Raw genomic sequence first — 18,441 nt, 5'->3', positions numbered from 1 at the left:
CCCCTGTCATTTTGCATGTGAGAATGAGTGTGTATGTAGTGTGTGTATGTGTGTGTGTGTGTGTGTGTGTGTGTGTGTGTGTGTGTGTGTGTATGTGTGCACATACTTGTGAAGGCCCAAGGATAATATTCCCAAGTCTTCCTTGATCACTCTCTACCTTATTTTTCTAGTAAGGTTCTCTTGATTGAACCTAGAGCTTGCCCATATGGCTCGTTTAGTTAGCTAGCTTGCTATGGGGAACCCTGTAATCTTCTTCTAAGTCTTGGAATTGCAGGTGGGCCACTATGCCAACCCAAAGTTTACTAAGGTTCTAGGAATCAAAACTCCTATCCTCGGGCTTGCTGTTCACATAGGAAGAGCTTTAAAATTTCTGAGCTATCTCCCCAGAGTCCTCTTCCTGCCAATGGGTCATCCCTTTGCTTTGATTTCTCCTGATACAAAAGATTATAAGCCTCTATGGTCCCAAGTTTATTACATGAATAACAAATCTTCCCAAGCAACTTTCACAGCATAACAGAGACATGGAAGACATGTGTGGTTCACAGTTCAGTGCACTGAAAACACCATCTCCTTATTATGCATGTGAGAGTCTCAGAGGAATTACAATTGCATTATGGAAGAAAGTCTCCTCATATTATTAAGGGCTTCAGTCTAAATTTCGCTTAACCAAAGAAATGAAATACAATCAGGCTATCCTATAAGAGCAGGCACTATTTTTCTGTGAAGGGCCTGATAGAAAGTAATTTAGGCTTTGTGTGCCACATGATGTCTGTTCATCTCAGCTAGGGAAAAAGCATCCGTAGATAATATGTAAATGAATGAGTGTGGCCATTTTTACAGTAAAACTATATTTACAGAATCTGAAATTTGAATTTCATATGATTTTTATGTGCCATGAAATATTCTTTACTTTTCTTTATTTCAGCCTCTTAAAATGTTTTATTTTAAAGAAAGAAGACACACTGCTATCTCACAGGTTTTGTGAAATTATGTGGCAGTCTGAATTTGGACTTGGAGCTGTTGCCTGCCATCTTGTCTTCTTAATTGGTTCATTTACTGTTTTACATATAAGTCAGATAGGGTTTACAGTTATGCTATTTTTCCTTGATAGTGCATTAAACAATGAGAAAAAAACTTTCTTGGGGGTGAAAAAGAGCTTTCTAAATGCCTCAGGTAGGATTGCTAGGATCTCACTTTCTCCTCTCTGTCCTACAGCTGGCAATGCAGTCACAGCCAACCCATACATAGATATATCTTCTACCCTTCTGCAAGCACAGGAATCGATAGGACTAATCACACAGGTATGTACCCAGAGGAAAACAAAAGCTCAGTTGGATGAGGCATGTCTGTGATGGCACCCACATGCATCCCAAGATATAAACTATCTGAAATAGCCTCAACCTAGAGGCTCAAAAAATAGTCTTTCCATAGTTGTGCCTTTCTGATCCACAGAAAGATTTGAATGATTTATTCCCAGGTCAGGCCTTATTCCTGATGCAGGTTGAATGTGACACAAGTTTCAGTGTCTGTTCCCATGGAAGAATGTTTTTTGGAAATCTGGATACCCTATAAGTACAAGTATGAATTATCCATCTGGTTGAAAGGTGTCGTTATATTTGGTTCAGACTAATGAAGAATGATGTAGTCCTTTGAGACTACTATGAAAAATATTTTAGACAGAGTAATTTATAAATAATAGAAGTTTGTTGCTCATGGGTCTGTAGCCTCAGAAGTCTGGTAAGGCAACAGTAAATTCATAACCTGGTAAAGACTTCATCTTCAAAGGCAGCACCTTTTGGCATTCTCATATGGCAGAAGTATTCTGATGTCGTGATATATTGTGTGCCCTAATAAACTTGCCTGAGGAACAGAGGACAGAGCCAGCCACTAGATTAGACATAGTGGCCAGGCAGTGGTGGCACACACCTTTAATCCCAGCACTTGAGATCTCATGCCTTTGCTTGGGAAGCACGCCTGCCTTTAATCCCAGGAAGTAATATGGCAGGGCAGAAAAAGGTATATAAGGCATGAGGAAACAGGAACTCACTCTCTTGAGGCTAAGGATTTCACAGAGGTAAGAACTAGTGGCTGGCTGCTTTGCTTCTTTGATCTTTCAGCTTTCACTCTGATATCTGGCTCTGGGTTTTTTATTAAAAGAGCATATAAGATTTGAACAACAGCCTGACAATTTTTTATAATGGCATATGTGAAGGTAAGTTCTCAGAAAAAAGCTCCCTCCCCAGTGGACTTTCTGCAAGGCCAATTAGCTGATTAGAACTTTAATGACTGTGGAGAGGTTGGGAAATTACAGATCCAGAGTCAAATAACAATTTATCTTGGTCTATCTTTAAACTCCTAAATAGCCATTTCTTGTCTACCTCTGTGTCAGACCTAACATTTTGTGACTAACAAATAAAAATCTAAGTATTAACTTAGCAGAATATTAACTTCCATCAACTGAAAGCTAAGAGAGTCATCAGATAGTATCTGAGGGCTCTAACAGAGGTTTCCCCATTCTGTTATAACTGCTTCTCTGATGTTTCCATCAATGTACTTGTGTTGATTTATGACTTTCTTTGTTCTGTTACTACAAAATCTTCATGAAATCACTTCCACATTGCAGCATGGAATTTAAAGTAATGTAAATCTGTGTTCCTGGGCCATGATCTAGTGATATGTATCTATGTGGCTCCAGACTAAACTATTATTGTCTTTGAGGTGAGGGTTGTGTTTTTGCATTTATACATATAATGGTACTAATCTCATTCCTGAAGGCTTCTCCATTACAATTTAATCACTTTCCCAAAGGCCTCACCTCCCAAAGATATTACAATAGATATTAGGCTGCAAAATATGAATTTGGATCTGAGGAGGACACAAATATCTAGACCATGGCAATGACCAACTATTTGGGGACTAACAGAGATTTCTTAGCATATGGTCTTTTTTTTTTGGCTCATGATAAGAACTGAGGTGGTTGGTCACTCTAAAAATGACCACCCCCTCTTTTTCTATTTCTCTCTCTTCTTACCCATTTCCAAATTCTTCAAAGTCACAACCATTCATGACTTCATTGCGTAGCAGAAACAAAGTTTGAGGGAAAAAAGGGTTTCTTCCAAATATTTTCAAAATACTTCATACTTTTCCCAAATGCAGAGGCACTTTTTGTTCTGAATGAATTTGCATGCTAGGAGATCTCTTCCTCAGTTTAAAGTGCTGTGTTGTGATAGCTGTAGCTTCCACTTTAATCCTGCTTGGTATCACCAAATTATAATAGACAAATGTTACACCATCACACCTCTTTATTCTTCCACACCACGGTATGAATGGATCTGTTCATGTAACAGGCTTTGCTTCACCTGAACCAATTCTAAAGGTTCCTTTTGCCATTCAGTCCCTGGGAAAGAACAACTTAGTGTGCTTTAAAGCAGATTCTTGACCAGGATTTGGAAAGTCATATAAAATGTGCTTTTTGATGACCAATTAAAATATCACATAATAATCGACACCTGCAATACAATTATACTAATAAAATCATATTTAACCGAATTATACTTTTGTTTCACTTTATGCTATATTTAGCTCCTGCATTTTAATATTCCTGATTACAGAAAAATCGATGTGTTAGTAATTCTGGAAGGAAAGTAAATGCAGCCCTTGGCTATAGTAACGGAAATAAGAATCATTAAAAGTTTGAACCTAGTTTTTTTCTGTCTTTCTTTTATTAGAGGTTAGCATTACTGATGCTTCTATAACATGAATGTGTAGGCTCATGATTCTGCCCTGCTTTGGCCCACAGAAAGTTCTTTCTCTACCAGATAAGGCAAAAGAACTGTGCATCAGCCTTTGTGAAAGGGCATAATGAGGTACAGGTGAATGAGCATATCACCTACCTGACCAGGTCGATGACCCGCTCTCTTGGTGCAGCACTGACTGGTTCATCATTAATCATTACAATCTGATCTCCTGGGATCAGCTTGCCTTCTGAGGGGCCACCTGGAAACAGACAAGAGAAAAACACACAAGTGAGAATTCCTTTGACCACTCATCTGAGTTTCCTTCTCTCCTTCACAGCTCATTTTAAGAAAATGATGCTTTCAGCAAAAGCAAAACCCAATAACACCATGGTATTCCGTGGGACTATATGAGGACCAGGTTGCACTCTGATTTGTCCCAGAGATCTGATTTGATATCTGAGAGTGGGAGATTGGCCTCCATGGTTCTCTAAAACTTCAACAGCAAGGCTGATACTAGACTATCAGTCCTTCCCACATATTCCCCCCTTTCTTTTATTTTATGTGCATGGGTTTTGTTTACATTTATGTTTGTGCACCACAGGTGTGCAGTACTTTCAGAGACCAGAAAAGGGAATCAGATGTCCCTAGAGTTATAGATAGCTGTGAACTGCTGTGTGGGTTCTGGGGATCAAACCCAGGACTCCTACAATATCAGCAAGTGCTCTTAACTTCTAAGCCATCTCTCCAGCTGCCATTTGTGTGATTCTTGAGGAAGTAAGGGATGAGAGTCAATATATGTCCTCACATATAGTAAGAAACCAGGCATGGTTCGGTTTAAACAAAATTGCATGCATTTGCTCAAGTATGGAGACAGCATACTCAACCATAGGGTGTTAGAAAAGACTTCTTATAAAACTTGGCTGTTCATTAAATACTGTTGGGACAGGTTAAATGAAGCAAGGGTCATCTGTAGATTTGATGCTGACTGGAAGTTGGAGTAGTTTCATCATAAACATCTAAGTGATTGCTTATGAGGTTAAATGAAGGACCCATGGGGCTGGGGGGATGGCTCAGTGGTTCAGCGCATTGGCTCAATTCCTAGCTGCTATGAGGAGGCTTACAGCTGTCTGTAATTTTAGTCCCAAGAGTTCCAATGCTCTCTTCTGGACTCCTCTAAGGGCACCAGGCACACAGGTAGCAAACAGACAGACATTCAGGTAAGCATATATACATATAAAATAATAAATAAAATAAAATAAATGAAGGAAGCCAAGCTAGGTGTGATTAAGTTTTTAAAAATGAATTTATCCCTATGCCAGCTATTAGATGGGTGTGGTTGGTCAAATTTGTGACTTTAAGTGTGATTGGATGTGCCTATGCTTACAGGCCCTGACCCATCATGGTTAGTGTCATTGTCTGCTGTTGACATTTGGCCAAATTGTTTATGATCAACACAACAGCCAGACCCAACACAACAGCCAGTCATGGATAGCAGAGGGTGTTTCACTTTTTCAGTTGAATTCCCAAGGAGGGAATAGGAAACTAATGTTTCTTGGACACTTATGGGCTATGAGCATAATACTTGGTAACATCACTGAATATTACTATGATTCCCAGCACAAAATGAGAGAACTAAGTTCAGCAGTAAAAGAAGGGGCCTGAAGGTACAATTATATCAGGATGTATCCAAGTTCAGAGTGGCTAACTTCCCTTTTGAACTTGTTCTCACAAAGCAAGACTTAAAGTAACATCTGTGTGACATACACAGCTTTTTGTTTTTTTTTAAAAAAACCTAAACAATTACTCATATTATTCAACTATTTGAATTATTCTCACATGTACACCTGAGTATAGTTACTTCCAAAATGTTGACATGTGGCTATCTGGTATTATATGAATTTCACCACATTTCCAGAGACATAGCACTGGGCTATAGGTGTAGTCAGAATACTGTCTTTCTAATAAGCTCATTACTCCTTTGTTTAACAATCAAAATGAATGTTTCATGACAAGAACAAGAAACTGAAAGTCATTTGGTTATTCTCCAGTCACTGAGACACTTGGTACATGTGTCACTTGATCCGTGCCATTAATTTAACTTTCTGGGGAGTTAGAGAAAAGGGAACGGTAACAAGCACCCATATAAGTGATAAGAAACATTCATTTTGTAGATCTGAGAACTGAGAATCAGTGTTTCCACACAAGGAGTTCAGAAAGAGCACTTGAGAAACCTATTCCAACTGTGAGACTATGTGCAAACAGCCGCACCCATTCAGTCAAGCAAATGGTGACAAATCAAATGCTGGTTAAACACAGAAACAATGTCAGAGAAGCAGTTTGAAGGGTGGATATGAATTGTTCAGGTGAGAACACCAATTGAACATAGTCTTGAGTTTCACTTATTGATGAGATCAGGTCTTGCTCCATAGCCCAAACTGGCCTGGAACACATTATGCAGCCCAGAATGGCCCTGAATTTACAGTTATCCTCCTAAATCAGTCCCTTGAGTTCTGATAGTACTGGCATGGTTTATGCTTTAGATGAAATGGGAATGTTCTTAGTTAATTAAACAACTTGAATCAAGAATTCTGGAAGAGGCAACAAAAATCCTTCCAAAATATGAAATAATCACCTTCTTCAGAGAATTGTATCATGTCCTTTGATGACCGGCTTGTGTCCTATAGAAAATCTGGTCACATCGCTGAGATCACCTGGGACTTGAGTAGGGTCATTTTTATGATAGTTTATTTGACCAACATTTTCACTTACAAAAATAACCAGGAGAAGGACTCTTTGACCTGTTTTCACTTCTTTTTTACTCTCCTCAAAAAGGTTTGACATTAAATGTTATAGTGTCTCTGAAGCTAAGAAGAGTTCAGGACACATAAAAGGAAGAAGGTGGGAAGACTCAGATGCTGACAATGTCTGCTTGTGCAAGTACAGAATTCTGTCTGTGCTGTAGGTACTCCTCATCTATGGGAATATGAGTTCAGGAGTCCTTTTACCTTTCTTTTCTATAGTACCTCTCTCTCTCTCTCTCTCTCTCTCTCTCTCTCTCTCTCTCTCTCTCTCTCTCTGTGTGTGTGTGTGTGTGTGTGTGTGTGTGTCTGTCCACATTTGTGTATCTGTATGCATGTCTGTGTGTATGTTCATGAGTACATGGGTCTATATTGTAAAATATAAGAAGAAGCACCCAAATTTGGAAAGGACAATCCTCAATGATTTCACAGCATTCACAGAGTCCTAAAATACAATTCACATCCATTAAATTACGAAGTTATGAAGACAGAGTAAGGAACTATGTGGTTGGATAGCTTGGAATGAAAATACTCTTCTTAGCCCCAGTATAAGGTGCTCAGTTGTATTTGTAGTGATTGTCTCAGGCAGGTTATGTCAAAATAATGAAAAATTAAAAATTTAATTAACTAAAAAAATCTCTATCACCTCACTAGTCAACTTCTGTTTCCCATTGTTGCCTGACTAAAAGGCCAAACACTTGAGAATTCAATAATAATAATATCCAGAAATTGTGGACACATCTCTATGTACCTCCCACAGCTTTCTAAGTTAGATGCTATGAAAAATCTCCATAATATGGATAACATAGAAAAGCTACATCCAACTTAAATGCAAGGGCTGCATGTGGATATTACAAATATCCTAATAAGGGCCAGAGACAGAACTCAGATTTGGATAGTATAATGGCAGAATCTATGATCTTTCCTAAATAACACTTCTAAGTTTTGTGTGAATGTTTATGGTACATGTATGTGTATTGTAGGTATGTGTGCATGTGTATGTGTTTGCGTACATATGGAAGCCAGAAGTTGATACCTATTGTCTTCTTCCATCATTGCCCACCTAAGTCTTCGAGACAGGGTCATTCACTGAACCTGGATATCCTCTAGCTGGCCAATAAGCCCTTGGGGTCTACTCCACTCCTACCCTAGAGCTAGAGTTACAATGTGTGCCACTGTGCTTTGATTTACATTCAAAATTTTAAATGGCTACTGGGTATCTGAGCTCAGTTTCTCTTGCTTGTGCAGCATATACTTTACTCACAAAGACATTTACCTAGCCTCCAGAATCATCTTATTATGTGAGGACTTTACTATTGTGCTCTGTTACTAATCTGTAAGATGTTCAGAGCAATGACAGGAAAAAGGTGTCTTTTGTCTAAAGACAGGTCCATGTTCATTATAGTAAAGACATAAATGTACATAATAAATAAATAACCAAAAGTGAATGTTTTTGAAAATACAAATTCAGCCTACTGTGTTGATAGTGGGCCTGTATATCCTCATATGAATAATTGAGGTAGTTTAGCTGTCTATTGTCTATTATATATAATATATTTTATGTATATAGTCTATTGTCATATTATAGAATTGAAAATATGTGACATATACCAGCTAGCATCTGTTGTGTAATAGACCATTCCAATAATTTTTCTTCTCACATATTTGGATTGTTAGGATGATTAAAGCCTGAATTAGCTGAGTATATCTGCTTCAAGTTACAGACTGGGTTAGACTGAGCTTCAGGCTTCAGGCTAGTTGGATGCTACCCCAGGAGTTTATTCCAGAGTTGAGGCTGAAGGAGTAGCAGCCTCTATGCAAAAACATTCCTTCTTATGGCCATGGCAGAGTTTAACAATACACATGCACCCCAACCTTCTGCTTTGATCATATTGACCAATGTGTCAGTGGCAAAAGTCATTTACTTGGTCCATGCCAACAATAATGGGGCAGGAAAATTGCCTACCTATAGTGAGAAGGAAAGGATGTGTATACATATAAAATAATTCAACTGTCCCATGACCAAATAATACTATAACTTGAATACCACACTGTGTTTTCCATCAGGTACTTACATACAATACAGAACCCAACTAACATTATTTGCAGTTCTATATTCAGAAGTTGTATCATGACTAACAATGATATATCAATGTTTTCCCTGACTCAAAGGATATGATGAATTTGGCAGTTTAAAATATCCTTTGAAATCAGGCATGGGATGTAGGTCTGTAATACTAGCATTTGTGTGGCTGAGGCAGGAAGACTGCCATGAGCTTTGGGCTAGGCTGGGTTACAGTTAGAATACAGGGAAATACAGCAAAGCTATGTCTCCAAAATTACTCCAATGCACACATAAAAACCACATACATAAATATGAAAAATAAAGCCCATTTTGATGACACATTACTGTCCTTTGTTGGCTGTGCTGATACTGTGTCCCCCAATATATTGTGCCACCTAATAAACTTATCTAGGGTCAAAGAACAGAACAGCCATTAGATAGACAGAGAAAGAAAATGGTGGCACACACACCTTTAATCCTAGCCTTCTGGAGGCAGAGATCCATCTGGATCACTGTGAGTTCAAAGCTGCATTGGAAACAACCAGGCATGGTGACACACACCTTTAATCCCAGTACTTGAGATCTTATGCCTTGCATGGGAAAGACACATTCCTTTAATCCCAGGAAGTTATGGCAGGAAGCATAAAGGTATATTAAGGCATGAGGACCAGGAAATAGAAGCTTTTAAACTTTTAGGCTTTTTAGCAGCAGTACAGCTGAGATCCATTCGGATGAGGACTCAGATCCTTTCAGTCTGAGGAAAAAAGATCAGCTGAGGAATTGGCAAGGTGAGGTTGGCTGTGGCTTGTTCTGTTTCTCTGATCTTTCAGCATTCACCCCAATATCTGGCTCTGGGTTTTTTTTTCATTAATAAGACCTTCTAACAATTCATGTTACAGTTGGCATTCTGTCTGGGTATGGGAAAGCGTTACTTACTCTTCACAGCCCGAGCACTCACATTACTGTACAGAAGCTGTTCTAACCAGGTGTAGCAGGTAGCCTGTTGGAAGACCAGAGAAGGTTTTGATCCTTACCTGGTGTCACAGAGCGAACAACTACAGGCTTTTCACTCCCTGCCACGAACCCAAAGCCCAGCACAGGGTCTCTCCTCATCTCCACCTTCCGTGGAGCCGGAGGGATGATTTGGCAGCTGTCAAACCGAGGGTCATCAAATGGGATTGCCTGTGTCATGTGACTGTAGAAAAAAAAAGACAAGAGAAAAGAGATGTCAAGGTGGGGGTTGGGCACTGGCCTTGAAACCACATGCTTTCTAGTTTGAAACCTATTGTCTCTGGTAGAAAGTGGGAAAGACCTAGAGACTCAAGGTCATCTTTCATGGTCTGTATATTGTTCTTTGGGAACTCTGTGATGCCCATGTTAGGGCTTTGTATGGATCACTCATCCAATGTGGAATGCTTCTCCTGCAAATATACTCAGGTCTCACTTCTGCCTCTGTCAAACTTCTCTTCACATATCATCATCTAAGAAAAGACTACCTTGGAATAGTATTTCAATACGGTTCTTCTAGTTCCCCATGTCACCAAACCAGTTTACATTTTTAAATTTTCTCCCTCTACCATGGCACTACTTACATACAAACGCACTACAAAAGCATTTATTTTTTATGATGATTTTTACTGCTTTCCTCTCCACAACAAAATGTACAGTCTCTAAGGACAAAATACTTAGTCATTGTGTGTGTAGAGCTGGGGGTGAAACTCAGGGCCTCATGCATGTTAGATAAAGGTTCTATCATTGAACTACAGCCCTAGTCTTATGAACTTAATTATATTTACTGTTTTATTTAAGGACCTAGAACTGTGTCTGACCCACAAAAGGTCAATAATTGAATTAATAAGCAGGGGCAAAGTTACTTCTTTGTACAACACCATCAAGTTATAGATGAAATGCTGATCTACAGTCTCATAAAGTAACATTTAGTTGACAGACAATGACAGACAATATATAGGACACTTGAACCTAGCAAAATTAAAATAATATGGATAATTTTAGTGGTGATGGGCTATCCTGGTACCAAATACATTCTCCTTTCCAAAAAAAAAACCAAACAAACAAACAAACAAAAAACCTGTTAATTTAGATCTTGGCATTTACTTTAAGGAAAAGGATTTGAATGATTCAAATGGACTTTCTCATTAATACCTCCATTTATGAAGTGTAAGCAACAATTCAAAATTGATTATTCTATAACATTTCAGTGGTGCAGCCCCTGATGAATTGTTATTGTTCCAATAAATAGCCTTCTACTCACACATGGGCAAGAAACTCTAACTAAACTCAGAGATCATGCAGAAAGAAGACATGAAAGTAGAAGGGGACTTAAGAAAAACTGGTTCTGGCAGGAGCAGGAGGGGGCATGAGAGAGAGAATAGGAGATGAAAAGGACTAAAATTCATTATATAAATGTATGAAACTGTCAATAATCAGTAACACTTAAAAATTCAAAATGCAGCCAGGCGGTGGTGGCTCACGCCTTTAATCCCAGCAGTCAGTAGGTAGAAGCAGACAGATCTCTTAAGTTTGAGGACAGCTTGATGTAGAGTGAGGTCCAGGTCAGCCAGAGCTACACATAGAAACCCTGTCTCAAAACAAACAAACAAACAAACAAACAAACAACAAAAAACAAAAAACAAAACAAACAAACAAACAAAAACCCTCAAAATGCTTTTGGCTCAGATTCTTGCCACAGGATTGGGGAACAGAGCAGTCATTGACATCACATTTGTCGACAAGGAACTTAAGACCAAAATCATGAAATATCATCACTCAAGGCTCCATGGCCGATAGGCCAGAGAATCTTGTCAAGGACCAACTCCTAGTGAAGTCTTCATGCATGGCAATTGTCCAAGGCAGCTTACTTTTAAGGAAGAGTTGTTTGCTGAACACCAGCAATCTCCTTCAAGAAATGCTAGCTCAGATGACTTAACGGAATTTATTTAACTCAAATTTATTTTACATTTATTTAATTATTCTCTCTCTCTCTCTCTCTCTCTCTCTCTCTCTCTCTCTCTCTCTCTCTCTGTGTGTGTGTGTGTGTGTGTGTGTGTGTGTGTGCACCATAATGTACATGTGTAGGTCAGAAGACAACTTGCAAGAGTTGGTTCTCTCCATCTGCCATGTGTGTCCTGAGGATCAAACTCAGGTCATCATGCTTGGCAGCAAGTACTTTTATCCTCTGAGTCATCTCTCCAGTCCTCAATTCACCTTAAAATATTTTTCTTTAATATATAAGAGAATATCATTTTAAAATACCTTGGATGCTGCTGTTCTATATGCCATCTGGATAACATACTGTCCAAATGGAATAAAGAAAGACAGGGAAGGAGGAAGTACGTTGTTCTTTGGTACAATTAATAAGAATTGGGGAAGATCAACAGAAACCCTCTGGGATCTGCCCATTAAACATATATCTGTGCTAGGAAAACACAGTTTTAAAATCCCCTTTAAGCAGCACAGCTTGAGACATGGAATACTAGGAGAAACAGAATGGATAAATGTGTTATATGCTTTGTACTAAGGCCCATCTATTTCCTGATTTAACACTTGAAGACCTTTCTGTGATGGAAGCTGTTTGACCCTCTTCACAGTCTTTTTTCAAAAGCACTGACAGGAAAACAGCTTGAATACAGGAAAGGGGCCATGACAGTGTGTGATCTAGTCACCAGGAAAAGAAGACACAAATGATTTGGCTGGCATCTCTTGTAGTATACACTGGCAATTAAATTGGAATATTTTAAACATCTGTGGCTTGATTAGCGTCTTCTAAGGAAACAACAAAGTAATAGTATTTAAAGTTTCAATTCATTCAACAACTCTTACATCATAATTTAATAACATGACAGTTATTGAACATAAATTTCATACTACCCCCCCCCCAAAAAAAAATTTTAAGCTGGGTGGTGGTTGTGCACACCTTTAATCCCAGCACTTGGAGGCAGAGCCAGGTGGATCTCTGTGAGTTCGAGGCCAGCCTGGTCTACAGAGCGAGATCCAGGACAGGCACAAAGCTACACAGAGAACTCTGTCTCGAAAACCAAACCAAAACAAAACAAAACAAAAAATTCATACTAAGCATTGCTTGTTCTAAATGCTTTCCATATGTTAGTTTGCTTAATTCTTCAAGACAACTCCACAATACTCTCATTTATTCATTTAGTCAATTTATTAAATACCCACTGGGTTCTCCAGTCTGGAAATACAAAAGGAAAGAAAACAGATCAAAATAAAATATTCATACCAGGTTATGGTTAATGCCAAAGAGAGAATCAACACAGGGAGGGTAGGCAGACAGCTTTTGAATGAGGATGCTGCAAAATGTTCTATCAGGGGCCAGGCTAACATCTGGATGAGGTGTACTCAGGACATAGGGACCGTGAAGTGCAACTATCTCGAGGTACAACGTGCTTCATGGGAAGGCATCATGCCTGGCAACATGTAGAGACAAGTGAGAGGTAGACTGGGGATTTGGAGCAGTGATGGGGTAGTAGAAGAATGATGGTAGCAATCCTTAGAGATTGCACAGGCTCATGCTGCTACTTGGTCTTTTGTTCTGACTAAACCAGGGAGCTAATGGAAAGTTTGAATGTCAGCAATGTACTCAGCTACTGTGTTGACAACAGAAAGGTTAGTACATGAGAAAAGAGAACCCAGGGATGATGGCATCCCTTTTGACATATAATGATGGCTCACACTGGGGGAAGAGTGACAGAGGTGGCAGAAATTGTAGGGCTTTTCATACTGTTGGAAGCCATTCTGATGCAGAAAGGGTCAGCCTCTCACTCTGGAACCTTTCTCCTGCATAGACTTTCTTGCCACAAGAATGGACCATGTGTACATGTCCTGATAAGCTATATTGGAAACATGCCTCCTTCCTGTTTGCTTAGGGAATAGGTGCTTGTGTCTAAGGTGGACATGAAAACCAGCATGATTGTCTGTAGTAATACTTTGAAACCAGATGACATAGCTTTGGGTTCTAATCCCACAGAGGCCTAGCAGTGTTACCTGGTTCTTTACTTCATGCATCATTTGGAAACTGATGACAGTAATTTTAACAATCTCATTAAAGAGCTGTGGAAAGCAAACAAGACACAAAAAGCACTTACACAATGTTAGGCACATAGTAAGTGCTCAGAAAACAATAGCTTTTATTCTTATCTCTGAAGACCAATGAATAGAAGAGAATGAATTTCTTACATGATGAAAGCATTTCATTGTAAAATCTGAAAACCAACTTGCTGAATAGTTTTATATTAACTTGATACAAGTTAGAGTCATTTTGGAAGAGAGAACCTCAACTGAGGAAATGCCCACACCAAATTGGTCTGTGGGCAACCCTGTGGTGTATCTTCTTCATTGATGTGACAGGGTCCATCTTAATGTGAGCAGTGTCATTCCTTGGCCAGTGGTCCTGGGTGCTATGGAAAGCAGTCTATGCAAGCCAAGAGGAGCAAGCCAGGAATCAGCTCTCCTCCATGGTCTCTCCATCAGTTTCTACCTCTGGATTTATGTCCTACTTTAACTTCTCACACTTTTCTCAGTGATGGAGTGTGATCTGGGGCTAAGATGAAACAAACCCTTTCCTCCTCAAGTTGATTTTGGTCACAGTATTTTATCATAGTAATAAAAACTCTAGCTAAGAGACTGACTTACCATTTCAAACATTTGCAGCCCAACTCTGAGTGAAATGCCTCATCAATCCCAGGCAAACTCCAAGGTTCTCAATTAGATGATTTAGATCAAATTCCATGACAAAATGGGTATAAATAGGATTTGAGATACCCAAGGCAATACTATACTAAAGACATAGAAGAATAAAATAAGATAGAGTGAACAGTAAGCATTCCTTGCCTGTGTTTCTTGGCCACCAAGAACCATGGACTACAAGGATGGGGACTGAGCTGGAGTGATAGGAGTCATGGGAAGTGCTTATTTCTGTTCTGAATGAGAGCTGAGGCAGGTGGGAACCTCCATTTCTTAGACAGTTTTCCTCTGTGACAGCAGTCTCATGTGGGGCCATATTGCTCCAGTACTGCTCCCACCTAAACAGTTTATAGACTCAATCAAATGCATATTTACTGTTTGCTGCTAGTTTTAGCATTTTGTATTCATTAAAGATTTTTGATCCTCTTTGTTTTGCTTGTATGTTGAGGAAAAACTTCTGATAGATTACCATTTTCTTACTTATTAGGTTATATTTTTAGATTTTAATGATCTAAAAGTTATGTTTTTCTTTTTTAGTAGGCATATCTGCACTAAAGTATCCCCATACCATGAAATGCCAATCTGATCTTTGTAGTTAGTCAGTTAAAATTGATGGAACCATGGAACCTGAACTTGCAAGATTTTTTTTTTTTTTTTTTTTTTTTTTTTTTGGTGAGGATGGTTGAGAGTTTTTATAAGGCACTAAAAAGCCACATCTTTTCACCTCTTGAAGATGCTTCAGTAAATTCTAATGCTGAGACTAGAAGAATACAAGTAATGTGCTACATAAATCTTCATTCCTGCCCCAATGTCCTCCAGCAAACACATACAGATAAGTCAGGAATCTATGACCTGAAAAAATAGAGGCTAATAATTGAGGTGGAAAATGGGCTCATCAGGATTAACTCAACAATCTTGCTATTTCTTGGGGATTTCATTTCTAAAGGAACAGTAGGACTCTTGCTACTTGATTTCCCGTGACAAAAGGAAAGGAGGTTTCTTGAATTCTTGGAGCTTTTACTCCTCAGCAACAATAAAAGAATCACAAAAAATTGCATTGACTGGAAGAAAGCACACTGGAAGAAACCTATAGTCTTTTCTTGGACTTGATAAACCCATTAGAATCAGCAAGATCCTTTTGTTGAAAATGTGCTGAGATGGGAGATTCTAGAAGGGAGAACCAAATTTAGAAACGTCACCTTTGGTGTGAACATTAAGGTATCTGACCAGGCATGTGATGGTAGGTTGGTCACCCGGGAGGTTAAGACATGAACCAAAATGGATATAAATGAACATCTATGCTTGAGTTTAGCCTGATAAGATCACTTTAGTACCAAGAAAATCAAGTGGAGACTTCAGGCGAGTACCAGTCACCAGCATTTGTATTCTGTTCCCATCTCTGTCCTGGAAGCACTGGCCTGTATGTGAGACCAACTTCATTATACTTCACTTAGCAGGATTTAACTTGCCCACCAGATGCCATCCTTCTTTCCACTACCTTCCAGTGCAATCAGTGCACTTTTTCCATTGCTTGACTTTAATATCCCTTTGCCCTAAGAATGTTATGTGGATGAACCCCTATCTGACTAGCAGAAGTCCTTTGTGTATTTGGGCAGGTGCCCTTGCTGTTCTGTCACCATAATGAAAAGAGCTTGTGTGAACTTCTGACTCTTGAGCCTGTTCTCCAGAATGGACACATGAAAACTAAATCAGAGTCTAAGGCTCCATAGGAAGCCAAGAGTAGCAGAGCTGCCTAGCCCATAGGCTAGATTAGTCATATGAACAAGGGATGATAAATAATGATTGTGTTATGACACTATATTTGGAAGGTGTTTGTTATGTGTCAAAAACTCATTCATACAATCTTATAGCCAGTGCTTAATAGCATTAAAAAACTCTGACGTTCTGCCTTTTAAAGGGAGTATCTCTATGGACCCATTCCTCACATCTTTCACACAAGTAAATATATTGTAGTCAGCAACCACAGCAGACACCTGTAAAGGACCTATGCCCTGACTGTCCTTATAGTCCATTCATTGGGAACTTCCAACACCCCAGACAGGCTTTAGGTAGTCTGTGAGGGGCTAAGAATGGAAGCTTTCACTAAGCTAAACAAAGCAGACTTCTCCAGCACTGGAAAAAAGTCAAATTGGAAGGGACAAAGCCAGCAAAGTATGCATTGTTAAAGTTGATTGATTGATTCCTACAGAAAAATCACAATACAACAAGGTCTCCATCATATCAACATTACAGTAATACTGTGGCAAAATAATATATCAAAAACATTGTTTTCTCTCTTTTCTCATTGAGATTTTTCTCACCCAGGTTTGAATAGAAGACATGTACATTTCAGTTTCTGATTTGGGGGAGATGCTTTCACTAGGGCTCAAATCAAAAGTTGGTTGCAGGCCATTCTTCCATGATCTTTCCCCTCTGAAAGTATGAATGACTTGGTGGAAGAGGATATGGCTAAAGACTCTAGTGAAGCAGCAGAAACATCAGAAGAAGTAGTTTGGTGCTTTGCCTAGGAAGGCAGCAAGATCCACAGACTGAGTGTAACAAAATGACAGAATTAGTAAAATTCAAGAGACCGCACAAGTTATCACAGGAGTGGACAATTGGAAATGAAGACATCGAGATCTAATGGGATTTCTGCTATGCAGAAGACCCTCATACGTTTTGAATATTTGACATGATCATATATGAATGTTCAGCCCATAAGAACTCAATGCAATGGTGACATGTGTATGTATATATCAGATTAGAAATGAGAGACAGATCATATGAAGGAAAGGAGAAATCACAAATTAGAAGAAAAATGGTTAAATGATTATACTCTGAAGGGGCATAATGTTAGGGAATTCAGGAATTCCTGCTAATGAGAATCCTAAATCTGCCTATATCCAGAGCTAACTGTTGCTGCTGGTTCTCTAGAAGCCAAGATGCACAGCTACTTGGACACTTGTTTCCATATCCTCAGATCCATCTCCCTTACCATGCACATGTTTTCGTATTCAACACCCATGTTTTGAGCAAGTCTCAGTCATTTGGGATCAAAGGAGCCAAACCAAATCCCTCCACTGGAGAGGAGTTAAAATTTTTTGAGCACAAATAACTGCACATAATGGGTTTTCACTGTTACAGTGTGTCTCACGCTTTTTGCCTTCATGAGCATGTATCTTGTAGGTTCACAAGAACTTAACCTTCACTAATCAATTCCACAGGCCACTGTCAGTCACTTCCCAAAATGTGTCAGGAGCACTAAAAGATTCAAAGCTGTTTCGTCAAGCGTAGATACTTACATAGTTCTTGAAAGCCAAGAGAATCCAGCATGATTAACCTTAAAATCACAAATAAAAGACTTTTTTGGAGAATTTCAGAAGGCTTTGAAATAAGCAGGGCTTCTCTGCAATGGGGTAGACTAAATATGAAAAGTTCAGTTCATTCCAAAATAAATTACAGATTTAATGCTCCCAATAAGGAGATGTGAACAACCCTTTTTAAAGAATTCAACAAAATGAATTCTAAATTTATATGGTATTATAAAAGAACTCTGAGTGAGAAAAATGTTCTGTGTAGTCTCTTATAAAATGACAACTCTTAGAATGATATGATACTAGCAAAAATACAGAGAAAAGAATGCAGCCAAAGGAGTTGGGAAGATAGCTCCATAGATAAAGTGCTTGTCGTGCAAACATGGTAACATTAGATCCCAAGACTGTCCATGAAAAGTTCCTCAAAGGGACTAGAAAGATTCCTCAACAGTTCGCAGTGCTTACTGCTCTTACATAGGACCTATCTTTGGTTCTCAGCACCTACATTAGGTGGTTCACAACTACCTGTACCTCCAGCTCCAAAGGCTCCAACACCCGATTCTGGCCTCTGTGGGAACTGTGAGCCTGCACCACCCAACATACACACTTAAAATTAAAAAAACAAAATCTTACAAAAAATACCAGCTGTAGATGATGGCATACACTTGTAGTCCTGGTGGTGGGGAAGCAATTCAGGAGGATTGTTGGGGTTCACAGACAATCCAGTTTAGCCTATGTGTTGAGGTCCAGGTCAGTGTATGACCCTGTTTTATTTAAGAAGGTGAACAGCATCTGAGAATCAACAC

General features: G+C 39.0%; 1 protein-coding gene across 9 annotated transcripts in view; it reads right to left on the bottom strand.

Annotated features, from left to right (window-relative positions):
* Positions 1-18,441, bottom strand: part of Frmpd4 (FERM and PDZ domain containing 4) — a 914,754-nt gene that overhangs the window by 125,566 nt on the left and 770,747 nt on the right. For all 9 annotated transcript variants that reach the window (XM_036174309.1, XM_036174310.1, XM_036174315.1 and 6 more), the window contains exons 3-4: positions 9,635-9,795; positions 3,894-3,996 (exon numbers count right to left, since the gene is read on the bottom strand). In XM_036174309.1, the coding sequence (XP_036030202.1) occupies positions 3,894-3,996; positions 9,635-9,795 (264 nt within the window). The remainder of the gene's footprint in view (positions 1-3,893; positions 3,997-9,634; positions 9,796-18,441) is intronic.

This window comes from Onychomys torridus, chromosome X (assembly GCF_903995425.1).
Source record: "Onychomys torridus chromosome X, mOncTor1.1, whole genome shotgun sequence".
In the NCBI taxonomy this organism is placed as follows: Eukaryota; Metazoa; Chordata; class Mammalia; order Rodentia; family Cricetidae; genus Onychomys; species Onychomys torridus.
This window is presented reverse-complemented; position numbering and strand designations above follow the sequence as displayed.